The sequence below is a fragment of the Vitis vinifera genome, chromosome 7 (assembly GCF_030704535.1).
Source record: "Vitis vinifera cultivar Pinot Noir 40024 chromosome 7, ASM3070453v1".
Lineage (NCBI taxonomy): Eukaryota > Viridiplantae > Streptophyta > Magnoliopsida > Vitales > Vitaceae > Vitis > Vitis vinifera.
The window spans coordinates 6,132,947-6,160,653 of record NC_081811.1 but is presented as its reverse complement, the minus strand read 5'-3'; the positions used below and the strand labels follow the sequence as shown (position 1 = coordinate 6,160,653).

General features: G+C 34.5%; 1 protein-coding gene across 2 annotated transcripts in view; it reads right to left on the bottom strand.

Moving 5' to 3' along the window:
• Positions 1 to 346: 346 nt before the first annotated feature.
• The window catches only part of LOC100265237 (myosin-9), a 51,994-nt gene continuing 24,633 nt past the window's right edge, over positions 347 to 27,707 (bottom strand). Inside the window, exons 4-27 of one of the 2 annotated variants that reach the window (XM_010654054.2) lie at positions 27,553 to 27,698; positions 27,310 to 27,466; positions 23,260 to 23,318; positions 22,503 to 22,662; positions 22,246 to 22,395; positions 22,019 to 22,155; positions 21,787 to 21,933; positions 21,526 to 21,627; positions 21,364 to 21,421; positions 21,178 to 21,279; positions 20,134 to 20,171; positions 19,828 to 19,954; positions 19,555 to 19,725; positions 19,271 to 19,402; positions 19,075 to 19,184; positions 18,870 to 18,930; positions 16,917 to 17,094; positions 15,524 to 15,729; positions 15,312 to 15,431; positions 13,999 to 14,097; positions 12,513 to 12,734; positions 8,824 to 8,963; positions 1,197 to 1,450; positions 347 to 960 (exon numbers count right to left, since the gene is read on the bottom strand). In XM_010654054.2, coding sequence (XP_010652356.1) covers positions 908 to 960; positions 1,197 to 1,450; positions 8,824 to 8,963; positions 12,513 to 12,734; positions 13,999 to 14,097; positions 15,312 to 15,431; positions 15,524 to 15,729; positions 16,917 to 17,094; positions 18,870 to 18,930; positions 19,075 to 19,184; positions 19,271 to 19,402; positions 19,555 to 19,725; positions 19,828 to 19,954; positions 20,134 to 20,171; positions 21,178 to 21,279; positions 21,364 to 21,421; positions 21,526 to 21,627; positions 21,787 to 21,933; positions 22,019 to 22,155; positions 22,246 to 22,395; positions 22,503 to 22,662; positions 23,260 to 23,318; positions 27,310 to 27,466; positions 27,553 to 27,698 — 3,129 coding nt within the window. In that variant the 3' untranslated portion in view covers positions 347 to 907. Of the gene's footprint in view, positions 961 to 1,196; positions 1,461 to 8,823; positions 8,964 to 12,512; positions 12,735 to 13,998; positions 14,098 to 15,311; positions 15,432 to 15,523; positions 15,730 to 16,916; positions 17,095 to 18,869; positions 18,931 to 19,074; positions 19,185 to 19,270; positions 19,403 to 19,554; positions 19,726 to 19,827; positions 19,955 to 20,133; positions 20,172 to 21,177; positions 21,280 to 21,363; positions 21,422 to 21,525; positions 21,628 to 21,786; positions 21,934 to 22,018; positions 22,156 to 22,245; positions 22,396 to 22,502; positions 22,663 to 23,259; positions 23,319 to 27,309; positions 27,467 to 27,552; positions 27,699 to 27,707 lie in introns of those variants that run through there. The other variant, XM_059737960.1, reaches the window with a different exon arrangement.

The window sequence follows — 27,707 nt, the reverse complement described above, 5'->3', positions numbered from 1 at the left end:
CCCCCATCTTCTACCCTTTCTTAATAATAATAATCATAAGAGAAAAAGAAGAAAGTGGGGAAGAGAGGAGAAAATAATTAGGACTTTTAGGTGGAAAGAGAAGCATTGAAGGAGACATGCCCACTGATAATCAAATCTACAATTATTTTGAAGATCAAGTCAATGTCCATTAACTTATCAAGACGAAATCAAAGGAGTCACACAAAGTGGAAATTGTTACATATCTTTTAATCACAATTTGCATTACTCCTTTATCTTTTCTACTTACCATAATTTTTTTTTTTTTGGTAAATATCGTCTAAAATCTCATCCTGTAATGCTACTTAAAATTTCAAAAGATACCCACTGCCAAAAACTTTCACATTATATATGATATATAAGATTATTAATCAAAGTACACAAAAAATCTGCCACATCCAATGCCTAGTCCGTGATTTCTATGCTTAAGTTTTGAAACTAGTACCTACATTTTTCACATTACGGTTATGGTCTTTAGATTGTCCAACAAAACTGAGCTATGGCCTCCCCAGCACCAAGGGTCATCACTTCATTGTTTCGATGAGTTTGAATTGAGAAGGATGCAGAGATAATTGCAGAAGCGGGACAGGGATGATGAAGTAGATTGTAGCTGAGGAAGGTGACGACCAGAGCTTGAATGGGAGCCCTACAATCTCAATTCATCCGATATCTTTGCACTCGACTGCCACCACCCCCTGCAATTTCCTTACCTCTCATTTCAGTTCTGGAACCCATTGATATTTGTTGCTGTTCTTGTCCATTGACCATCTGGAACACAGCTTGTATCTAATCCATTATACTTTGGGGTGCCCAGTGCCAGAAGGTCCATGATTTATTAGACTACCTTGGATAGTGGTAATGTGACGATTTACCATAAGAAACAGAAAGATCAAAAAAAGTCATCGAATGCCCCCTCCCGATCGCTTTCCCAGTGTTCAGATCCTGCAGAAGGAAACCGTCAAGAAAAAAACAAATGAAGTAATTTGCAACATGTCCAATTTAAACAAAACCAACGGTACTTTAGAAGGTCCTCATTTGTAACAGTGGTTATTTTAAGAGAACTTCGTACATTTGCACCTTCTAGAATTTGATGTCAAGTGGTTAAACATGTCGATCAATGATGTGCTTAGTTGTGAAAGAAGCAAAGTGCACAGTTAGACAAGGAAAACTAAACTGACCTGAAATTTCAGTTACTGAAAGATCCTGAACAATCATCTGGAGAGCATCCGGATGGAAAGAAGAGTAAGTCACTGAACTTGGAACAGGGGTTGGAAAAGTAAAATCAGAGGCAGTGGATGTAGCATCAGAGGTAGAAGAAACGACATCAACCCGGTCATATCTAGCAATAGACCCTGATGTTGAACTCGAGTTTGACGACGTATGCAAGATCATTTTCAGCGCTGAGACCTGTTCTGACATGCTGTATATCATCCTGAGACACACTAAATCATACCTAGTATCAGCCAAATGACATGCAGAAATTTTTTAAGTTGAAGTTGTTTATATAGTTGTAAATCGTAACTCTTAATTACTTGTAAATATCTTTAGGGGGACAGGATCCCTGAATTAGTTAGTATACCTGCTAAATAATAAATCTCACCAAGTGAGAGACATTTAAAAATTATCACTAAGTTCATAAATCTCTGATTGTGTAAGGTAACATTCACATGCAATTTATTGTGGACTCACAATTACAGTGCTTGAAACAATGATCTGGTGAACCAATTCTCCAGCAACTCACTTTCTGGTTCAGGTCTTTCAGCCATTCTTGAGTCTTCTACATTCCTGAAGTTGGATTCTCCAGACATGTGCTCTTTTTTTCTGATTACCATGTGTTCTTTTTTGTCTTACATAAACAACCTTGATTAGTTGTGGTATTTTTACAAAGACATTGTGATATCCACAGCCAGACAAATCATTGAGAGATCAAGCTAATTGGTCATACTATGAATGTGTGCTATCATGTGCGTGAGTGAAAAAAGCTTAAGAAAACAAACAAAAAGTTCAAGAAACTACTGTCTAGGCCAAATCCAGCCCCACTAATCATCCTTAAAGAAGCTCCTTTCACCTTCATTACCAGATGTAAAAATAGAAATACCCATGGTCTCCATCAAGGAGGTTTCTTCTTCCTCCAAAATATCCTGTGCGATCTTTATTTTGTACTTCTTAAGAAACTTCTTCCAATACAAGTCAGCATCTTTTTTACTGTAGCAAATACTTTATCATTTGTGATTTTCTTTTTACAGATTTTTGCAAGTTTGTAGACATTGCAATGTTGATCATGCTAACTGCATTCATTGCTTACTTTCTAAGTGTCCTTATCCTTTCTTGGTTTTCCCAATGGTACAGTCCTGGCAAATGAAGATAGGGCTTTTCTTTTTACAATTTCAATTTCTTTTAGATTTCTTATATTTTCTAGGTTTCCTATGTTTTGGACATCTTATCATTTTAGGTTTCTTAGATTTTTACAGTTCATGATTAGCTAAAACAAGTAGGATTGCAATCCTTTTCCTATTATCTGTATGATGACAGTCAATGAATACTTAATATGGTGAAGATTGGAAGATGTTCATTATTATTTATCAATAATTTTTTTTTTCTTTCAAAATTCTATCAAGGAAAACAGCAAGTTCTTCTTTGTTCCTATTGTTCTTGGTATTCTATCAAATCAACAAGAATTTAGATGCCTAATTCTTAGTATTTTCTCTAAGAAAATCAACAAGGTCTAGAAAATGCTGTTCTTTGTGGTCCATATGCCCACTTTTCATTCGGTATCAGAGCTGAAACCCTATGGAAATCATGAACCAGCTAAAGCTTTGTGAATTCAGATGACTTCATAGATTATGATTCTTCTATGATTTTATGATGAATACACCAAGGATGATGGTCATTCATATCTGCATTGATTATCTCACAATCTTTAGTTCATATTGATAAATCATTGACCAAAGTGTATTCCTAGGAATCAGCACACTACTGCAAATTGCATAATGAATAGATTGTATTCCTAGAATTCAACACACTACTATAATAGGATAGTCTCCCTTATTCATGTAATTTTTCCTCAGTCAATGAGCATTTTTTTTGTTCTTGAAATTTTCTTTTAGACATCTATCAACAAAGACAGTTAAGTTCTTCTTTCTTATTTCCCTTTTTTCTTTTTGTGGTTTATTTGATGTATTTTCAACAAGATTGTGGGGTAAGAGCTACTGTCGAGGCTCTCCCATGGAATCAACAACACTTTAGATGTCTAGCCCTTGGTATTTTCTCTAAAAAAAACTAACAAATTCTAGAAGATGGTCCCTTTTATTGTTACTCAATCATGTCTCTACAAAGCTGTTACATCACCCAGTCTATTTTTCTTGCACCAAATTTTGAATTATATATATATTTGGAAAACTGAAATTCTTGGAAGAATTTCCAGATTGAAGAATAGGAACAATATGGTGTGGCTTTGTATTGGTATTCATGGTAACAAGTTGCTAAAGTTTAGAGGTAATGATGATACTTTTGATGGCAATCATGATGGATTAAAATGATGACAGCAATGGTGATGATAGGGGTTGTGCTGATAAAATGTTGAAAATTAATGTAACTGTGGTGGTGTTCTGGCAGGGGACAGTGGCATCTGGTTGGAAATTTTTGGTGGTGATATTTCTGGTGAAAGTTTATTGAAGCATCATTGATCAGAAACAAAAGTGGAAGTGGGTGATTCTGCCAACAAACATGGAGGTAATAATGGTTGTTATGGGTTGTCTGTAGCGGTAGTAATGGTTACGAGTCACTGGAAGCAGTGAGAGTGATGGTGATGATGATTATGGCTGTTGAAAATAATAACAATGATGGCAATGTTATAATGGAGGTGACTGTCGGATAGCGACGGTGATATGCTTTAATGGAGGTGAGGGTAGTTATGGCACTGCTTAAGTTAAAAGTGTCAATGATTGTCAAAAATGATAGTAGCGAGGTTGCTAAAAATCATGGACTGTTAGTTTTGATTTGGGGGTAGTTGCAATGGCGGTATTAACAAGTAAACTAAACAAAATGTGGCCATGGTAGCAAAATCAGCATCTGGAAGGAGTCAAAGTTGAAGGTGGTGGCAGTGTAGTTGCAGTCCAGCAGAATCAAGGGATTTGTGAAGATAATATTGGAATCTAAGTGATTGTGGTGGCAATTATTCACTAAATTCCCACCCTAATTCCTAGCACCAAACATGCCATAAGCCAAATTATAACCTCCATCACAAAAAAAATAAAAAAAATTGCTTCTTTAAAAATTTGACTTTTTGCCTATGTTGGGTTCCTAGAAAGTACTAAGATAAGAAAAAAAAAAAAAGTTAATAAAAATGATTTTCTCATATTTGGTTTCATAAGAGAAATTAAAATTAATTAAAAATTTATACACTTTTAAATTGTTTAATCTTTACATACACGAGAAAAAAATAAATGAAATGAGTTTAAAGCAACATATAAAAATTAGTTTATTAATTTTAAATCTATTTTTTATTTTCCTTCACTTTTTCTTTCCTTCTACCTTTCCTCTCTATTTTCTTTTCCTCAAATTTTCTAGAAACCAAACATAGTTTAGATTTGTAGCCTTTGCATGTTGAAATCTCATTCTTTTGAACTAGGAAAGTATTTGGTGCCTATTCAACCAACTTTTGTAATTTAGAAAGGCTCATCTTAGAAAGTTTGTACTCACAATCACAAGATGATTAAACAAACCAATAATGATATCTCCCATCTCAAAACCATACAATATTGCAAACTGCATGATCAATATATGTGTGCACATGTGTGTTTCCCATCAATCACCGCTACTTTGCCTTTCCTAGTAGCCTCCTAAAGACAAAAATAATTATTATATAGTAAATAGAGAAATCCTATTTTCTTAAGCAAGTTTCTTTATCTATATCGATCTAGTTTAGCATGAGATTCCTTTCACATTTTTTCATTGAGACTGAGTGAAATACAGCAGTTTGTTCTAAGTTGTATCCTAGCCTACTGTTCCTAAATCTATCCCCAGTTCAATGTCAAGTGGCAATTTTATAACGAATCACTCCATCCAATCCATCATACAACATGATGGGCACTCCTCAAGTTCCCAAACAGATCAAACAAGATATTATCCACCTGTTTATCACCAATCAGCTCCATCAATACAAGCCTCAAAATTATTCTTTGTTCTACCTTATCCTAGAAATATTCTCACATGTTGATAAATAACTTTGACCCTCTTTCACTTTTTTACTGTATGGATAGAGTAGCAAATTTTTTACTAATTCTTGGGTAATGAAGCCATGCACAAGGATATTCTTCCCCAAACAAAAGCTACTGGAAATTTTTCATAAAAAAACCCCCTGTAAGGTGACAATCCTAACAAAATCAGAAAACAGAAATGACACCATTTTTCAAGGTTTGGAATCTTTGGATTGCATATTAATTATGATTTATCTCATAATTGTGTTCGACCTTCCTAATCCATTTATGAATGAGTCAAATTCGTAGTTAGGGGCTTCAATGCATTTTCACTTGTTTAACTATTGCATCAAGTTGACACGCTTATCTCCCAAAATCATAAATGACTTGTTTAGCTCATACAATTATGTATTATTAGAAATTCAACAAAAAACCTTCACTAATAGTTCTACATATGATTCTATTACATTTTCAATTTAATAAAGCAAGTTAAACTACAATTTCCCTAGATTTAGTTTTAAACAGGTTAAAACAGTCATAATTGTGTCCCACAAGGCATAATTGTGTCAAGTTGACACATAATTTAACAGGTTATGCTTTTCAATTTGAACAAGAATAGACCCTAACCAAACCTATTTGTTAATGAGTTACATGATGGTGTTGGTTCCTATCTGAATTGAATTGTGTCTTAGTGAAAGACATAATTTAACAGGCTATGCTTTTCAATTTGAACAAGAATAGACCCTAACCAAACCTATTTGTTGAATGAGTTACACTACAGTGTTGTTTACCTATCCGAATCTAATTGTGTCTTAGTGAAAGAATTCTAACTTATTATTAAAGGAGTTATGTTCACGTTAAGGACCTTTTGGAATACTCTTATCTTGACGTGACACTGATGCAATCCGGCATGATCCATTACAACCCCTGTAATAGTGCCTTGAAGACACTATAAGCTGAAAGTATTTCGGAGTGGGATTAGCTATCAAGGCAGAGATATTAGTGTTATTGGAGAATTTGATGCAGGCTAAAGCTTTGTATCTATCCAACTTAATTGTAGAGGAAGATTTTTCTATTGTTATCTCTTGAGTTTCTAATAAGAAAACAGGTTCATGGAAGTTTGATAGTTGACTCCACAAAATTGTAGATGTTGCTAGTGAGGTGAGATGCACCTTTTCTTTGGTTCTTGTTCAGCTAACGAAGTTGAAGGTCAGTTAGCAAGCAAGGGACAAAGGATTTAGTTCTTTTGTTGGAGATTTTTTTCCTCCATGAGTGCATAGAGCTTTTATAGTGTCCTCATTGCTTTCTCTGCCTGTAGTCTGTACAGATAGTTCTACTTTCATAGAGCACTATATGTTTCTAATTTCTGATAAGCAGTTGTAAATCTTGGAAGGACTGCTCCTCCTTCTACATATTTTTAATCCAATGACATAAATATGTTTGTTTCTGATTTAAAAAAAAAAAAAAAATGTAGCACAAAAAACAAGCAGTATGAGTAACCTCATTGGCAATTACCTTAGTTTCTCTATGGCATAAGGTTATTCTAAGCATTTACAGATCACACTCCAATGGATGGGATGCCAACACTATAGTCAAATAGTCACGTCGTTATCCTTGGAAGGCTATTGCTCAAGTCTTTCGGGAGTTTTCCAAGTTTACTTGATTTGTAGTAGGAGATGGGGAAAGAATTCGGTTCTGGGAAGACTTGTGGTGGGGGGATCAACCTTTGGGTTCTCAATATCCAAGACTATTTAGAGTAGTCACGGATAAAAATAGTCCTATTTCTTCAATTCTCGGATCTACTCATCCCTTTTCATGGAACTTTAACTTTCGACGCAACCTATCCGATCCTGAGATAGAAGATTTAGAAGGCCTCATACGGTCACTTGATTGTCTACATGTGTCATTTTCGGTTCCAAATGCGAGATCCTGGTCTTTATCTTCTTCAAGGCTTTTTACAGTTAAATTTTTCTTTCTTACCTTATCCCAATGTTCTGGTTCTCCTTCAATTTTCCCTACTAAGTGTGTTTAGAAATCTCAAGTCCCTTTCAAAGTCAAGTCCTTTGTCTGGTTGGTGGCACACAAGAAGGTAAATACTAATGACTTGCTACAACTGAGAAGACCCTACAAAGCTCTTAGTCCTGATATTTGTAAGTTGTGCATGAGGCATGGAGAATCAGCTGATCATCTTTTCCTACATTGTTATTTGACGATGGGCTTATGGCATAGATTATTTCAGTTAGCCAAGATGGATTGGGTTCCCCCAAGGAGCAATGGCTTTGGTTTATCGAAGAGAGGGATAGTTTTGTGGCAAGATGCTTGTATAGTTGTAATTTGGGTTGTGTGGAGGGAAAGAAATGCGAGGATTTTTGAGGATAGAGCAAGGAATTCAGAGAATCTTTGGGATTCTATTCATTTCCTTGCTTCTCTTTGGGCTTTTTGTTCCAAGGTTTTTAAGGGGACTCCCCTTATTGTGTTACAACTTGATTGGCTAGCGGCATGTAATTCCTTTGGGTTTGTCTATTCTAGAAAGTTTGTTTGTTTTTACTTTGTATTTTCTTGTTTTCGTATTCTTGTTGTTTAGTTTTCTTTGGTGGAAGGATTTCTCATCCTTCTCTTGTACTTCTTTTTTCTTTTAATATATTCCTTTGTCGTTTCCTATCAAAAAAAATTACCTTAGTTTCTCAGACCAAGGTTATCACTTCCATTGTGATGATACAAGGTCATATATGATGGGAAAATATTGGCTTTTAAGCTACGAAGATTTGATATCTCAAAAAAAAAAAAAAGACTCATGCCATTCTTGCTGACAAATTCAGGCATATTTTTTGTTATGGTCTACTTAGTTCTAGAAATATTTCAAAGGTGGTTTAAATTAGAACCATGACCGAAGTTGATGTCGAACTGAAATACAAAACTTATATATGTTCAATCAAAAGGAGTTTTTTTTTTTTTTCCTTTTGCACACCAGCTAAAGAAGTTGAATATTGCCGGATGCAATGGGTTTTTCCATAATCAAGGAGCTTCTGTTGGGCTAGAAGGTTCGGAGCTTGGACAAACAAAGGAAGAAGATTTAGTGAATGGCTCTCCTTTCCTTATCTTTGTTATTTTGGAGAAGCACAGCCATGAACTTTCAATGAAGATGAGCATTCATCAAAAGCTGGAGGAGAAGTCCCTTTGGGATTGGCATCAGGTCCCACTAGGATCAGTTAATTGTACACTCCTGGTTTCATAGATAGTCTAAATTGTCGATAACAGGATATAGTTTTGTTGCTTGTTGGTGATGTGTGTGTTTTCTCTGTTCTTTGGTGCCACTTGTAAACCCTATATACATGGGGCACCCATTTTTTTTGTTAGGCACCTTTGAATGGACTTTTTGTTTGCCTATAATAAGAGAATCAACTAAAGATGAAGTCTAAACCTCACTGTAGGAATCGGAGCAAAGTAATGTTCCAATATCGATATTTAGGCTTATGCTCAAAGTGTGTTTTATAGTCAATGCCCATTTTGTTAGAATTCCTGTTCTACCTAGCATATCTAACATGTATGAAATCCAACTGGGACATCAAAGGAAATAATGTCTTAACAGGTTATATATTAATGCTACCTGTTCAAAGATTCCTGGAGTTGCTGAACTCTTCTCTCAGTTTCTTCTAACCTCTTACGTCTTGCTTCACTGGATTCCTCGGCTTCTTCCAATTTCCTTTCAAAGTCATCAGCTCTTTGTTTTTCTGATTGCAGCAAAGCCTGTGATATACAGATTTCTTGTTAAAAGAAAAAGAAACATGGACACTACAGAACCAAGTCAAACAGTAACCAAACAAGGAAATTAATTAACAAATAAAAAGAATATTTATTAAATAAGTCATGCAAACTGAAGTAACAAGTTAAAAATGGAGCTCATGCGTCACCAAAAACTGCACATGACATGCTAAGCCAATAGCCATTTTTATAAAAGAATGCATGATGAGCAATCCTAGTTTTGAAATTACATTGCAGCAGTTGATCATCATCAAACTATCAAAATAGTATTTTGATTATATGGAACTCCAGTGAATCATAAAATTCCTTTTAATTAAAAAATAAGTCTAGTTCCTTGTAATTCGGGAAAGTTAAAAAGCAGAGAGATAGAGACAAGGGGAAATTTAGTAAGTCATACAGTTGGCTTAGGGTTGAGTATAGTGTGAGTGGGTTTGGTTTAGGCTGAGAATTCTCAACTTGTTTAATGAATGGATCAAAGTCAACTTGAGAGTATAGCAATCATTATCGTTTATGATTATCATCACAACTTGAAACCCATCCACCAATTCAAGCCACCTTATATATCTGTAGATAAAACATGGAGCTACTTTTTTGATGGGCACTTAACCATTATGAGGACCAAGATGTAAAGGAAGATAGAGGAAACACTTCAAATCTTGGAAAGAATGATCGTAAGAAAAGTAGATGTTAGAGTGCATGATATACATTAGTAGTTCAACACGGTATCAAAGCCTCATTTGGTGGGAGGTCATGTGTTTGAACCTCACTACTGTATATTTACATTTATAATTTATTTAGTAAGCCCAAAAGAGGTTGATTAAGGTTGTTTGCCTATGGGCCTGTGTGTGTCTCCATGTGCAGGTATGGGGTTGCAAGTGAGGGAGGGTGTTAGAATGCATGATATACATTGTAAGCTCAAATCCTACAAGCTTAAACTTTAGGAAAAATTGGTAGTTCAACAGTAGGCAATAGAATGATGTCAACCTTTTCAACATATGGCGGTAGGAAGACACAATAATAGACTTTGATGAAATCACGTGGAACATGCATTCCTCAGCTAAGCAAGGTGAGAACTTGGAATTTGTAGCATGACAAAGTCTGAAGACTCACTTTTCCAAATTTATTTTGTTCAATAGTCAACAAAAAAGCCTCATTGAGCTATCATACCAATCTCAATGTGATTGAGTGGTTTGTGTTTGCAAGATGAGCTTTGAGAAACCTTAATATGGAGGATGGAAATGGTGTGTTACTTGAAGCAGAGAAAACTGCAACCTTCATAGTGAAAATCCCATAGGTCTGTATGGTACCTTTTTTTTTTTTGATAAGTAACTTAATGGTACTCATTTGAGCACACAATTTTTGTTGGTACATATTTTTAAGTAATTTTTATTTAATCATAAGAGTGCATAAGGTTGAATAAGCCTAAGCACTTAAGTGCTTTTGCATAAGCACAAGTTTGCACAAGTGCTTACGATTAAATGTTTTTGGTCTCTACTTGGGTGTTTAATTAATTGAAACCCATTAGGGTTAATTAATTAAATAAGACCCATGGGCTAGAGTAAGTGACCAACCAATGATGGGCCTAGTCAATAGTCACTAAAGCCCACAAGTGTTCTATATGAACTTTCTTAGGGTTTTGGGTTAATAGACTTGATCTTTTATTCTTTCATCTTTCGTAGAGAGTAATACAATAGAAACACTAATCGCCATCCCTCAAGAAGAGTAGTCACTCTACTCTAGTGCCAAAGAAAAGACAAGAGTGATTGGGTGGAAAATCTTTGGTCTTCGAGATCGCCTTCAATACTTGGAATTTGAAGTTTGGGAACATCTAGACCTAAGGTCAATATTTTAACTCTAAAGAATCAAATTTTAAAAATTAGTATTGCTTCCATTGTGCATAAATCTAGATGCCAATAAGTCCTTGCAGCAATTTGATGTCAAGAATGTATTTTTACATGGTGATTTGGAGGAGGAAGTCTATATGGAAGCTCCATTGGGATTTAATGAGAATTTCAATAACAACCATGTGTGCAAGCTATGGAGTTTGAAATAAAAGATCTTAGGAGATTAAAGTATTTCTTAGGCATCGAAATGACTCATTCAAAGAGCAGTATTTTTATATCACAACAGAACTATGCTCTTGATCTATTAAGGGAAACCAAGATGCTAGGATGTAAGCTGGTTGACACCGCTATTTAACATAATCACAAACTTGGTGATGTTAAGGAGGCATTTGTAGACCGAAGTATGTATCAAAAGCTAGTTGAAAAGCTGATTTACTTATCCAATATAGACCAGATATAGCTAATGTTGTGAGTGTCACAAGTCAATTTATGCATTTAACCAAAGAAAGTCATCTTGAAGTAGTCTACAAAATTCTTCTATATTTGAAATTCATTCCTAGAAAGGGAATTCTATTTAAAAGGAATATGGAGTTGATTTTGGAAATGTATACTAATACAGACTAGGTGGGGTCAAATGTAGATTGAAGGTCAGCATTAGGATATTGTATTGTAAATCAAAGGTCAACTCAGTTACTTGGAGAATTAAGAAGCAACAAGTTATGGTTAAATCGAGTGTAGAGACAAAGTTCAAGGGTCATGTCATAGGGAATATGTGAGCTTCTTTAGTTGAAGACTAATCTTGATGATTTTAAAGTAAAATGGGAAGGCACAATGAAGTTGTATTGTGACAACAACTCAGCTATTAATATTGCATACAATCTTGTCAGACATGATCGTACAAAGCATGTGAAAGTTGACATATACTTTATCAAAGAGAAGTTGTATAATGGTCTGATTTGCACTCCCTATGTTTTAATGGAAGGACAATTAATAGATATCTTGACAAAAGGACTTCCAAGTCAAACATTCCATATTATCATGAGTCAGATGGGAAATGGATGATCTATTCACTAGCTTAAGAGGGAGTGTTGACTAATCAGTTAAGAATCCCTCTATGTATGGCCTTTGTTGTTGATAATGCTTTTCCTACTATTTGCAATGGAACAAGTTTCGATTGGATCAATAGGGAAGTCAAAGGCTGATAGTAAACAGATTTTCAAATTTAGGAAATTACTTTTTTTTTTTTCCCTATTTTTCCATGTAATTTTGATTCCTTGATTTGTTTTGATATCTTGATTTTAGGGTAGATATTTTAGAAATTTAATTTCTTTTTCCTTTTTTCTATTGTGTATTACCTATAAAATTGTTCAGACTCATTATTTGAAAGACAGATGCATATTCAATTTCACATCCTTTTATGCAGTGAGAGTTCTATTGCTTTTCTTTTCTTCTTCTTCTTTTCCTCTAAAAGGTTGTAATATTATATCCGATGGATACTTAAAATGTAAATTTGTGAAGAAACTATGATAAAGATACTTAAAATGCAATACTATGCCACATTTGAATAGCCATATAGTACAAGGTAGTGGACTCAATTCTACTGAACAAAACTGTAAGCACAAGTTATCCAACAACTTTGTAAGCAAATAGACATGAAAAATGTAAACAGAGGTACCCCCATCAGCATTACCTTCAATTTTTCCACCTCTGCAGATAGATTATTAATCTTGTCAGTATCTTCAACAAGAGAGAGGGTTTCTTTGATAATAGGAGGTGCTTCTTCAAATGACCTCTCAGCAGCCTCACATTCCTTGACAAGCAATGCATTTGTTTCATCAACTTCATTCCGCATAGCTCGTAAGGATTGTTGCAACTTTGTTATTTCCTGTTCATTTGCTTCTTCCAGTTCAGCCTGTACACATGATTTTAAACTTCTTTAGAAGCTAAACATATCAAGCAGCATAGGTTTATTAATGATATCTTCTTCAAACTCAACACCACTATCAGTATCACCATCAAGCTATTGTAAATATAATGTATTAGACAACCACATTACATTTTGTAGTGTACTTCATTTTATTAGTCCTTGTATTCTTATCTACACAAGATTCATGTACACATGCATGCACTCTCATAAAAAAATCATCAAAAACATTTTTTTCCTTGCTATATAATTACCAAACATTTAAAAAAATACACAAAATTAGAGTTACAAAACATGTTTAATAATTATAAAAATCAAAAACATAATTGAAAATTATGTTTTCTATTTTTAAACACAGTAAGAACAAAAAGTATCTAAACAGCACCCAAATAAATAAATTTAGAAAACGCTAAAATACAGATCTCATACAATACTAACAAAAATTTAAAATCTTTGGTCTTATTTTGAACTTTAATTATAAATTTTAACTTACTTTTTCTCTGTTAGTTGTTCAGCCCTCTTAACAGTGTTTAATATTTACTATTTTATAAATTTTTCAGTTATTTCTTGCAACTAAATGGCCAGTAAGCAAGGTAAGATGGAAAGCCTGCAGTAAAGCCCTTAGACTTATTGATTACAACCATGGATGATAGGAACATGATGAAACAAATCATTGACATTTTAGATCTATACTCAACCTGCTCAAATTTGTTTTATTTTGTTGGACCCAATAATCCAAAAATAAACTGATTGTGTTCTTTTCATTTTTCTATTTCCGGCTGAATGTTGAACCTAATGGACATGTCCGAGATGATTTCCTTCAAATTTTTTGGTTAGTGCTTCTCTTTTGATGCCAATGTGGCAAGATGCAATTGGTTAGAATAACTTTCTTGAGTAGAACTAATTCAATAAATAGGCTATGGCATCATGCACATGATATCAATCTTCTCCGACTGTTTTTTTCTTCCATATGCTGTAGGTCCATTTCATACCTATGTTTGTCTACATTTTACTGTCAGATTGGACTTTGGGTGGGGGTAGGGAAATGACTTAGAAACTAGATCAAACTACTCAAAAAAAGGAAGTGTAAAATTGAAATGAGATGATTAAGGGTATAAGCTAATTAGAAATGGTTAAGTTATAATGGCAAAACAGAATGATAAAATTGGAAATGAGAAGTGAATATTTCCTAAAACTGCAGGATGAGTAGAAACAACATTCCTCATATTTAGTTAGAATTATGATATATTACCCTCAAACGTCTTTCCAACTGCAAACTTCTTGTGAGCTCCTCCACTTGTTTTTCAAGCTTAGCTTTGGCTTCCTGGAGTGCACCTGTTTCTTTAGCAGCCTGAAGAAATTGCAAATGCAGATTAGAACATGTAATTAGCAAATGGAAATGAGAGTATAACAAGCTACAGAGGTTCAGCAGGAACTGTATATTATCACAATATTTTCATTTCTTCTGGTACAAATAATGCATGATTTGTCGAAATTAAAATTGGAAAAGTTGATTTAGTACATCATTTCAAATTGCTTACTGGACACAATGCATATGGATTTGTATATCTATATTATTAAAGCAAAGTATTTTGGGGCCAGTTCAAATGTTTTCACCAAACCTGAGCCCTAAATACAATAAAATACACTTAACAGTAAAGATAAATGTGTGAAAGAGACGGTAACTTGATCTAGCAGTGTCAACAGGAGAGATGGTTAAGGATTTTGATGTTTTGTAACAACTCCTCAAGTAAAAAAATTAACTACTATAACTAGAGAGAGAGATGGTTAATGTAGTCAATAGGAGAGATGGCTAATGTGTGAAAGAGAAGGTAATTCAATCATACGTCAATAGAAGTGATGGTAATGGTTTGATGTTTTATAAGAACTCCTTTCAAGTAGCAATATTGACACCTATATCCAGAGAGAGAAAGAAAAAGAGATCTACACCTATACCCAGAGAGAGAAGGAGAAGGATTCATGGACTTTTGCCAATTAACCTGTGAAACAATAAAGACTGGACCTCTGACCTACCAAACTAGAACCACTGCAATAAAAATTTTAAAAATAAAATAACCACCTACCAAAGTTCTATCATTTTTAATATTTTTGAAATTACTGGATTTGTGGTTTATTTCTAGTTTCTTGGCTAGGCACTCAATAAATGGGTCAGGACACAGATTCATGTAGAGTTTAGTCTTCAAAATACATGGCAGATTCAAGTTAGGGAAGTTTTTCACACAATATACCATGTTTAATCATGGCAGTTCTTGTCATCATTATTGTGCTAGAATGCTTTCCAATCCTCACCTTCCTTCAACTTAGTAATTAAATGATAAAATCTTGCAGCTTAGATAAGCACTCTCTAGAATTTCTGCAATCTAAGATTCACCAAGAATTTGAACAAGTGTTAGGAATAGACAAGTTCAACTTAAACTTGAGGAAAGTGGTGGGTGAACCCAAGTGGCTGGAATTAGTGATTTGTTGAACTGGTTCTTCAAAAGATCGGTAATATCAAATTAGCTAGTTACTTCAATTTGATAGCAAAAGAATACCGATACCCACAATGCTTAGTTGTCTCAGCTCTTTCCTGGCAATTCTCCCCCTCCATCCACATTGTGATATGATTGATGCTCTTTTGAGTTTCTTATAGCATGAAAAATCTCTATGACAGCGCCAACGGGCCTGCAAGTATTATTTTCAAGTAAGCTTGTTCTTTCAGAATATAATAGACAAAGGCCAACATCCTTCAAGCAAAAAAACGGCTAGATAACAACCTGAATGATAATTGCTGCCTTGGTTTCCTTTCTATATCTGAATTCATCATGAGCAGCCATTGCTCGTAAACCTGTCTGCAAGACAAGTGCACAAGACATGAGTTTGGTGTAGACCTTTCTGGCCAGGTGTCTACGAAGATTCTTCTGAATTTTAATTGCAGCCCCCTCCTGCCTCATGTGTGCATATAACTTGCAAGCAACTTTTTCTACAAGTCATAAACAACGAAAACATGAAATTGTACATTATTATAAGAAGTAAACTATAAGAAGCTGATTGCAGCTTGAAGAGTGCCAGGATAACAAAACTACATACATGAGCTAACAATATAAAGCTGTCATCAAATCTTTCAAGTAAGCAAGGTCCTAATCTCAACATCAAGGGTACAGAAAAGGGGGAGACACCGACTGAGAAATAGACAATTTCCTGACTTCTAGTTTAGTTTGAAAAAGAGTAACATAAAATAGTACTGAAACATAGAAATGTTCAATAAAACTTTCAGAAGTGTCAATTTAAACAGCAAAGCATCATCCAAAATCAAATGACTAAAAATAGAATGTACACATGGTTAAAAAAGCATACACTGATGAACATATATATAAGCAAAAATAATACAGTACCACAAAAATATCTTACAAAACTAATTAAATTAAGCCTACTATATTAAAATACTTAAACTTAAATTCATGTATTTAAATTAAAATATATCCAATAATAATTCATTTCATATTGATGTTACTTTTTATGTACTTTTTCTTACTTGGCATCTCCCACAATCCCCTTACCATTTGAGCTAGGCCTCAAAGGCAATTCATGAAAAGCAATTATATCAAGTAATCACATCAAATTATTTACCAATTTATTACAGATTAATTAACATCAACAATGAAATCAGAGAATATTAAAAGATTAGAATCTTGAAAAATGAGTGAGCGTGGAAGATGCATACATAGGAAATTTCCTACATGTAATTTGACTACGAAGTGAAGAATATGAGTGATTGAAATGATCAGAGCAGTGAGAAAACAACAAACACATTTCATTGCAATCTAGCCCTAAGTGCAGTTGTTTGCAATCAAGCTGTCAACTAAGATGTCATTAATATCTCCTTGATATTGTTAAAAAATGGTTTCTACAAGCCAAAAACCCTTCGATATCTCTATTTTCTAAATATTTTTCAATATTTTGATCGAGAAATGTAAAAAAATTGAAAGGTGTGACTTTTCTAGGTGTAGCTTGATATTAGAGACCATTAGTGAAATCTCTGCAATTTTATTGAGATTTTAGGCCATGCATCAGCTGAAAAATTGCAGAAAAAATGCCAAGGTACTTCCATAAACAGGCATAACTAGCAAGGACAAGTTTCATGTTTCAAACATTTTCTAATGGATTCACCTCTCCATAGAGATTGTGCATGAATAGTCGCCACCCGCAAAGCAACATACTGTTTACGAGCAATATGAGTTCTAGTCCGCCTTTGAATAATCTTAATTGCATTTCCCTGTACTTCTGCTCTTCGTGCATCTAACTCAGCCATCTGACCAGCTCTCAGGAAAACTTTTGTATTTCCAATCTGCAAAGCCATTTATAACTCCATTATGTAGATAAATTCATTTGCAAATGCGAAATTGATCAAATATATAAACATTCTGGTCTTTTTCCTTGAAATCTACTTATAGGCTTTCTGTTAATATGGATAGACCTGTTGTGTTGCAGAATCAGATGGCGGAGCAGAGAATGCTTTGGAAACTGAAAATTATGTCCAAGAGAAAATGTTTGTATGGCTCCTGGTGAAACAAAAGATTTTATCAAATGATGGAAGAGTTGGGAGGGGGTGATCACTGTAGCACTTTGCAGCAGCTGTGGAACTGCTGTGGAATCTGCCTAGCACATTGTAAGAGATTGGTCTAGGATAAAACAGGTACAATCAGTTTTAATTTTTCCTAATAAAATCAATCTTTGCCTCTCCTGTTCTATGGTGGACTGGGTGAATTGCAATTTGAGAGAGAGGATGAGAAATTTGGGCGTGGCTATTGAACGGAATGTTGTTTTCACAGTGTGTTGCTGGCATGTTTGGGTTTGGAGAAGTAATCTCTTTCTTATTTCATTGAATTTTTCTCATGATCCTGTTGGAAGGATTAAATATCAGGCCTAGGAGATGCATAAGGTGGTGTGTAAGGAGAGGAGATTTGCTAATCAAATTGGATCAGACTTAGAGGGATTCGTGAAGATTAACGTTGATGGTTGCTCCAAAGCTAATCCTGTGGAGGCTGGAGCTGATGAAGTGTTTAGAAATGAGGAAGGGATTTGGATTATGGGTTTTTTCAATAATTTGGGCATGTTTTTTAATGTAATTGCAGAATTTTGGGCTACCGTTTACGTTTGACACTGGCTTTGGAGCAAGGCTTCGGAATGATTGAGCTAGTGTCTGATTCCCATGTAAACTTGATATAGGGGAGATGTACAGGGCCCTCATCAGCATTTTGATTTGATAAATCTCCTTAAAATTTTTCTATGTAAAGATTGGCTTTTACCATGCGTGTTGAGAAGCTAATATTTGAGCAGATGTCATGACTCATGGCAAATATTAGATTTCAATATAGGGAAGGTTGTCATTGATAGGATTCCTCCAAAGAAGGTTGGGCTTTCTTTGTTTGCGAAGAGGCTGGATTGTGTAGAGGGAGGCATGCAAAGATGTGTTGATTGTTGTCTGGGCCTTTCACCTTCCTTGTGTTATATATACATACACGCACACACACATTCATGACAAATAAATACACACATAGAGCTATAACTATTTCAAGCATACATCAATAATAGTTTAGGAGTTCACTTGAAGTTAAATATATGTGCTGATGTCAAACAAATTTAAATAAGAGCATATAGTTTGTAAGAAAATCTATTAGGAAAATCAGTTTGTTAGGGTATTTACTTGTTATAAGCCGAATGGTTCAGATGCAATTTATTATGGTTCGGATAGGATTTATTCTCCTATTTTTTAGCTAGTTAGTTTTCCTAGAATAAAGGGTGGTCAGCTATAAAGACTGATTGTAATCATCTGTTAACATTTTTTTAAGAAAAATTAAAATTCAGAATTAAATTAAAGCAGTGTTTTTTATTGTTTCCTTCTGTGTGTTAGCTTTTATAGTTATAACTTATTTCAAGCATACATCAATAATGGATTAGGAGTTCACTTGAAGTTAAACATATGGGCTTACCACCAATTTCTGATTGGGATCAATGTTTAAGTATCTGGAGCAAATGAATTTTCTGACACTACTAAGGTATTAACTTAAGGGTTAACAAAAAACGATTAGTCATAACAAGTATGGGCAATCCCAGTATTACCTGAAACCCGGTAAACCCCAACTTTTCCAGAATCTTTTGACATACAAACTTCTCTTCATGACTGCCCAGAAATGCAATAACTTCATAAATATGAAAATAACCATAAAAAATAAAAAACTGCAGAAACTGTAATTTTACGAAGCACCAAACTGTTGAACAAAAGACCAAAATCAGTATTCAGTTTAGAACATAAACTAATACTAACTTCTCTGTCAAAACCTCTGGAGAAAGAATATGAAACCGATTTACAAATTCAGAAAATGTCCTGTGAGTAGGATATCCAGCACAACTGATTCTAATTGCCTCTAGAACGCCCTATATGACAAGATCAAGCATTAAAAACACAATCATACTAATGATAATGGATAACACTACAACAAACAACTACAAATCATACTCACACCAGAACGTAGTTGTTGCATGACATTGGCATTCTCAAATATGGCAGGCTTTAAAAGAGTGTTGGGCTTCACACATCTAATGTAATGAGGTTGTGTGGAATTAAGTGTGTCCATTAAATGTTGTAGTTGTAGCTGCACCAGTTAGACCAAAACATCAGATCTCACCATGTTGCAGTAGCAATGGCATGAATTGATAGCATGACTATATCACAAATTTTTCCAACAACTAATTTACTGATGTAGACTCCAATAAAAATCTCAACAATTACCAAAATAACAGGTACCTTAAAATGAGAACCAATAGAGGAAAACTTCGAAGATTTCATTGTCTCCTCAGAAAGTAGAGGGAAAAGGCCTGCAACAAAACAACATTTGGAGGCACTTAACAAGTCCTGATGCTCAGGAACAACATAGTCTTTGTTTTTGTCTAGAAATTGATCAGACTGGTATTGAACCTGAAATAAAAATGTGCAAAATGAAGATAATTAAGTGTTGAGTGCAACAACCACCCACATCACATGAACTAATCCCAAAGTAAGAAGCATGAATTGACTCACTTCTCCTGCATAATGAGCAATGGTGAAATCTGTGCGAGCCAACTTTGGCTTGATAAAGCGTTTGTGAACTTTGAATGTCTGATAAAGCTTATTCGAAAATGTCTCATGGGTTGACTTTGGAAACATACTGGAAACACAGGAAGTTCGTATAATGAGCAGGCAAAAAAAGTCAGTTCACCTTTAAACCAAGAAGCATAAATCTGGCTGTTTACTTGATATTCTCTAGGACAATACTACTGAACCAAGAAGACGATCCTTCAAGAAGGAAAAAATTACTACAGCAAAGGCAAAGAAATGCTATCATACCAAGCTTCATCAAGCAGGGCAATGATTCCTCCAGGTTTCTGCAAAATTGGTATGAATTAAAGATCTGTGCATGGAAGATAAATCAGGAGTCCATGTAGTAAAAGGTTAATAGCTTAACGGACAAGTTGGTAATCACTGTATGATAAAAGAAAACCAGGATACATGAATTATGAGGCAATTGGATATTATAAGAATTATCACAGTTTGAAAAATGATGACCAAGTCTTAGGAGGCCAAGTCAGTGACCATATAGTCCTCTGGGCAATATTTCTTTCAAGGAATATGCAATCTCTCAACAAGGATGGTATAAGAGGCATTAGAAAACAGGGAGGATGTCTTCCAGCAGAAATAAAATATTGTCCCATGAAAGATTTAAATGATAAGAATTTTTTGAATGAAAGAAGCAAACTCAGTTAGTGAATGCAGAATAATAAGCAAATTGGAAACTTTTCTAAATTATATGCATCTTAAATGTAGTGTCTCAAAGAGTGTTTAGTACTGATCTGGAACAAAAGTACTGAGGGAAAAACCTGTTAAAGGATTCAAGGTTCATTTTAAATACATCAACTTGAAACCCAACAAAACTTAAGGTACTACTGTTACAGTTGAAGGCTAAATTTTCCTATTTTCTACAATGGTTATCGCCTCTTTGTCCAAGAAGAACAAATGTGGGGGGGCCAGGGACTTGGGTGTGTGGACTGAACTTCTACAGTTATGTAAAAATATGCAAATAATGATTTATTCATATGCTATATATAGAAATAGAAATTTTGCATAGAGGAACAATAGAACGCATTGATAATGTCTTAAATCATCCTCCCATGAGAAGAGGACAGCCTTTGCAGCCAAGTCATCTCCTCATGGAATTACAGGAGAATGCTAGAGTCAAATAAAGTTCTGTTTGATAGCCTTCTGATTTAGTAAGCAGTGCTAACCCCTGTGGCATTGATATGGGCAGATGTGCTCCCATCCTTTAAAGTAGGACCACCAAAAAAGAAAATAATCAAACTAAGCATATCAATAAAAAGGAAGACGGGGATAAACCTTTTCAATAAGATCCAAGACATCTTGATTATCAATAAATTCTATGTAGCTCCAGTCAATTCCCTCTTTTGAGTACTCCTCTTGCTCCATCTTAAATACATGCTGAATGACATCATCACAACAAAAATTAGAAGTTGCAAAAGTTGAATTGAAGCTGAAATAGCTAAATATGACTGAACATGGCACCTGGTTAAAATGTTGTTGCAGCTTCTCATTTGTGAAATTAATACAGAACTGTTCAAAACTGGGCAGCATGATATATTAAAAAATTAAATCACAATAATTGATGAACCTAATAAGTAGTTAAAATCATTATTAAAACTTAACCTCTAATTTATCAGTCATTACCTATTAGTTTTGAAGCTTTCAAAACCATAGATGTCAAGGACCCCAATCGTAGATTTTGAATTAGGATCTTGCCCAATTGAGAAATTAATCTTATTCACCAACCTGCATAGAAAAAAAATCATGCACCCTTAGCATCATTTTTAGCATCGTTTCTGCACATTAGTTTAATGTATTAATTCTGGAGAATAGAAAACCATTTGAAATTTTGAATATATAATGAATCAAAGAAATACAATATTGACACAAAAGTTACAATCTTACCAGTCAAACAAGCGAGAATATATTGTCTTCGCTAAGCCATCCCTGCTAACTGCAGCACCAAGAGGATCAAGACTTCTCTTGATAACTTCTTCAGGTGTGACCATCACTCGCTTACATAGTGCATCTTCCAATGCATGAGGATCACACCTGAAATAAGGAAATAGTTACTAACATAGCAAAGAACGTAAGAAAATTGAAGATGGTAAACCATGAATATATCATCCAATCATACATGAGAAGTTCTGAAGTCATTTGAAGATGGAATTTAGCTTTGTCATCTTTCAAAACTGATGAATCAACTTCTTCCCCCTTAGCAAAATCAATATTACCAAGATGAAGAATTGCAGCCACAACTCTGAAAATAGCCTCCTGAGAGAGAGAGAACTTATTCAAAGTTGACTTTGTAAAGACATTGAGCATCTGCAGTCAACATATTTACATCCACAGCAAAGACTATACCTGTTCCTTTTCACTTATTCCAACAATATCCATAGCTCTTCTAGTAGCAAGATAATACTGGGCATCATTTACATCCAGCAGTTCATGGCAATTTGATTGATTAAGGTAGTGAAATGATTTAGGATTTCCCAACTTATATCTCTCGATTTCCTGACAAAATTTGACAACTGTTAAATAGAATATTGTTGCTAACAATTTATCCATTCCAAATCAAGTGGATGCAGTACAAAAGTAAATGATCAAGTTAAGATAACTACCTCTGGTGGTGCTGCACAAAGATGGTAAAAACAATGATAGTTGCGTTCAGGATCTGAAATTTGGCAAACACGAGATCTCTCAAGAAGATAAGTTCTAATGGCTGCCCCTGATATTCGCCCATGCTTATCAAATTGAATCACAACAAATTTACCAAAACGGCTGCGCCAATATGTTTATAAGAAACATCAATAAGGGCAGAACAGCAGTGAATTTCAGAAATGGCACCTATTTAATATATGTAAAAAGAAAATAGTTGGCTCATCTTGTCAAATCAATTTAACTATCAATAAAAATATCTATGACATCCATTTATGCAACCTTATTAGCAACTTAGAAGAATGACTACAACATCCAAATCATACTGTAGTCAAAGTTGTGTCCACCCACTGAAAATCTTCAATTGAACTCAAAAGCACAAGAAGATTGCAACAATTTAGAAATCCCAATAAATATTACCAGCTGTATTAGATTGAAGGCAGGAAGCAGTGTCTTCACAGACGCAAACAGACCACACATAAATGCAATGGCACATTACATGAAAATCTTCTTTGGAACTCAAAATAAAATTTGATGCCAATTTGATGATCAAGAAAACCATTAAATATTAGTAGCTATCTTACATGGAACTGGAAGCATGAATCATTATCTGGCAAAAGCTTTAAAAATCCAACATGTAAAGGTGCAATAGCTTACTAGAAGTGGAATAGGAATAAGCATAACCAATTATCTTATAGCATGATGAGAACAGCATCTCACCTTGAATTGTTATTTCTGACAGTTTTTGCATTGCCAAATGCTTCAAGAACCGGATTTGACTGCATATATCAATTAGAACCAAATCTTCAGATAGATCCAACCTAGAAACTGAATGCAAATAATCTATGTTGAAAAGTGATGCAACAGTATAGATTTCATCACACTATCATTTAGGAGAGGCATAAGACACAAAAACCTGTTTCTGGTATTTAATTGATTTTAAGAAGATGAAGAGAGATTTAGGAAAACTAAATAACAACCTGGCAGCGATATTTGTTAAATGTGATAAAGATGGCAATCCAAAAAATTTTCAATACCCCGAAGGTCACAAAATTTACCAAGTCCCACCAAAAAAGTTATATGATAGAGGAGTACTTCAGGAGCATATGGCTGAACCTACTTGGTTTTTCCTTCTTGAATCTGGAGAAATCGAAATATTGTATAACTTAAGGGTACTTTGGCAATTTAATATTGATAATTTATTGATTTCTATTCTTTTCTAGGATCAAAATGATTTTATTCAGTTATTGTAAAACTTTTCCTTGTTTAGTAGATTTTCCAAAATTTGCAAAGGAATAGAAGAACTTATAGGAAGTTTTTGTTTCTGTAAGTCACACTTGAATAAGCTTCTTATTTCGTTTTTTTTTCCCAATTTTTAATCTTATTTAGAGTTCAACGAGTCTTTCTTCTGCAAAATTTTCTCATTTTTAAAGTTTCCATTTGTTTGGGTAAAGGAATTTGGCGGTCATACCTCTATATAGCAAAAAATTGTAGACAACTAACAACACTATGAATAACAATTCTCTGTAGGTTTTGGCATTTTATACTCTTTCAACAATGGAACTCAATTAATTTCTCCACCGGGTGAGATGCCTGAAGGTTTATCTATCTACCCTTTTTCTTTACTTTTGCTGTTGAGCACACTGTAAACACAAATCCAGCCGCAGTCCCTGCCCCCCCCCCCCCCCCCAAAAAAAAACCCTAATTTTAGTCCTAAAACCCTACCCTTTGATGACAAGCTCTCACCCTACGTTTAGCCTCACTGCCTTAACACTAAAACCCTCAGAGCCCCCCCGCCATCCAAAAATTCCAACAAAGAGAGAAATACCTCTCCTTCACCCTTGATTATCAAAAACCACAAAATAGATGCATCCTTTAATGGGACCAGGTTATGTCATTGGAGCTTTCAAAATGGAAGGTGAAGCTGCTGATTCCGATTCCAAGCCCATGATCTATGACCACCCTCTTTTCCTTTTTATTCAGCCCATAAGAATCTTAAGTCATAGCAAAAATCTTACCCTTTATTCTATTTATTAGCCTTAGTTCCACCTTGCCCACCTTAAACCTTAAAAAATGAAGTTAGCCAATGGTTCTTAAATTGTAGGCAAACTACTTCAAAAGCTTTCTACATCAGATTGTCTGCTTTTACAATACTTGAATACGAAATAGAAAAAATGGCTTTAAGACCCAAATGTTTTGAACAACTTTGAGAATATTTTATAGTAAATAGTGCATTAAAATGATGTTAAGGTCTTGTCATGACCCACTATCATGTTATTGTCTGAAACATATCCACATATTTCAGAGTCATCACTCCTTATGAATGCCAGGAATTTCTTCTCCTTAGGCAAAATGGGATGCCACAACTCACCCTCCTATACTCCTATACAGGGCTAACATCCCCATTGGCCCATGACTCATGAGGTTCTTGACTCTGCACATTCTGATTGAGGGTTGACTCTAATACTACGTATCATGACCTGTTGTGATATGTGGATCTTATCCACTTTAGGTCCACTGCCCTTATGGCTTTAAAATGTGTCCACACATCTCAAAGGAGTCACTTCTTATGGATGTCAGGAGCTTCTCCTCCCCAAGTGATGTGCGATGCCACAGGTCCAATATAAACTATATGAAAAATCCTTGGAGAGAATCATCTCCTTTGAAGAAGGGAACAATTTCTAACTGGTACGTTACTTGATAGACAGATTCTGACTTTGTCAATCAACTTCTAATATATTGTTCCTTCTCTCTGGTATACAGGGAGGATTCTGAATAGATTCAGAATAGCTTAGGTTATGCCAGATTCATTCTACAAGCTCAACAACCAATGGTTTTGCAGGGAAACAAAACACGAGCAGTCAAGAATCACAGAAAATGCTTGAAGTCATAGAGGATGTCGCCAACAGCTTTATTTCCAGCATATTTTCCATTTCCTTAAATGGTTTCAACACTGCTTTTGTAGGTTTTTGGACCACCCATATTTTCTATAGGTATAAGCTGTTTAGTTTTAAATCTTGGTGTCCTGGAAACTTTTGTGGCAATATGATATATATATATATAGCTATACACACACACACACACATATATAGATATAGGCATGCCCTTAATGAAAACAGAAATAGTGTTTGTTTAAGAAAACTAATGTGAAAAGAAAAACAACCAAACAAAACAAAAAGAATGACTAAGACATGCTCATATATTCACCTCACACCTTGAACCTATGTCATCCATGACTAAGACATGGGGACATGGGTCACATATCCACCAAGCAAGAGCTATATAACAAGGACAATCATATCTTTTCTTACAACTTGAAGCTATGGAATAGAGAAGTGTCACATATTTGCCTCACAACTTGTAGCAGGAGCTATATAACAAGGAAAACCGTATTTTTACCCTTACAACCTATCAAAAATTAGACCTGTGCTCCTGCCCATGTCCAAAATCTACAGTTTTCACACCTTAATTTTTTGGAGGTCGCTATATCAGAAACTTTTGTCATGTTAGAAACCAACAACACTTCTTAACTATGTTAAATGGGTTTGGGTATGAGTGCCGGGCACATGTATGTGTCTAGGTGTCAAATCCTTTGCATCCCAAAATTTTAGGACACAGGATGAAAAGGACCTCAATTACGGGTGCGGGTATTTGGATACATCATTAATTATCATATGTGTAGAGAATATTGTTTAGGATCAAGTTTGTTATGTTTTAGTTCTATTAATATTCTAATTTTTAAATTCAAAATAGTAGGTGATTAGGAAGCATCATCTCTTTGAATTTTTCAGTTCTTATTTTCAAGGGATTTAGTTTAGATTAGATTCTATCTGGTTGTTTCCTATTTTTGAAGGATTTAATTTAGCCTAGATTCTATCTAGTTGTTAGGTTTTTTGCTAGAAATGTACTAGATGTTCATTCCAATAAATCAATTGTGCTATTCCATTTATTTTCTAGCCTCTGTTTAGAATATGTTTTAATTGAATGTTAAACATTATTGAAAATTTTCTTTAATTATAAACGTGAAACATATTTATGATGAATCTTTTATTTTAATAGGACGTTGAGAGAAGCATTAGGAAATTAAATAAGAGCATATTTAAATGTAAAGAACTTTTATGAAAATGTATGACTGATTTTGACTTGATCTCTATTAGTTGAAATCTTTCCTTTTTTTTATAAGTGTATAAGTTGAAAACTTTCTTATACAAATTAACTTATTTATTTTAAGATTGACTTAATTTAACTTAAAAAATCTTGTTATCTCAAGTTAAGTTGATAAAATTAGTTTGAATTTAATATATTTTTATTTGTTATCATCTACTATAATTTTTTATGAGGATGATAGATAATTGTTATTATCTATTATGGTTTAAAAAGAAATTAGGAAGAGATAAGAGTCCAATAACTTATATTGACATTATTCAAAAAAAGAATAAAGAAATTAAAAAATAAATAAATAAAAGGATAAATCCGTATCTGATGCAATCCAAGCATGTTAGACATAGATTCCAAACCCATTCCCAAGCATGTTAGACACTGATCCCAAACCCATTCCCATGAAGAATTAGTCGACACAGATATTTTGGTTGAAATTAAAGTATCCATGTATCACAGCTTCTTAGGATTGGATACACAGCCCACAAGTCTTGGGGCATTTCAACTATAGTTCAGCCTTGAGGCTTTTAATTGAGTCTTGCCTTAAGCATAAGCCCTCACATTAAAAAAGATTAGTTAATATTAAGTTAGAGTTTAATTATCTAAACTTACTTCCAGAACTTTTTGTTCAACAGACCGTCCTTCTGTAACAGTATTGCCACCCAAATAAGCAAGGTAGCGCATAAGCATTTTAGTGGTTTCTGTCTTACCAGCCCCACTTTCACCACTGACCAGAATGGAGTTGCCTTTCCCCTCATTGGCCATATCCCTGTTCAAATTTCAAGAAATTTATTAAACCATTTGCCTTATCCTTTAAGAAAGCAAAATTTAGAACTAAACAGAATGCTGGATGACCTATAAGCAACATCAGCAATGGCAAAAACATGAGGGCTCAATTCTCCAAGTGGTGCTCCCTTGTATTTCTCCATAGCGTGTGTATCATATAAATGAGGAAGACCTTGGAATGGATTGATGGCAATAAGAATATTTCCAGTGTAAGTCTGCCAAGA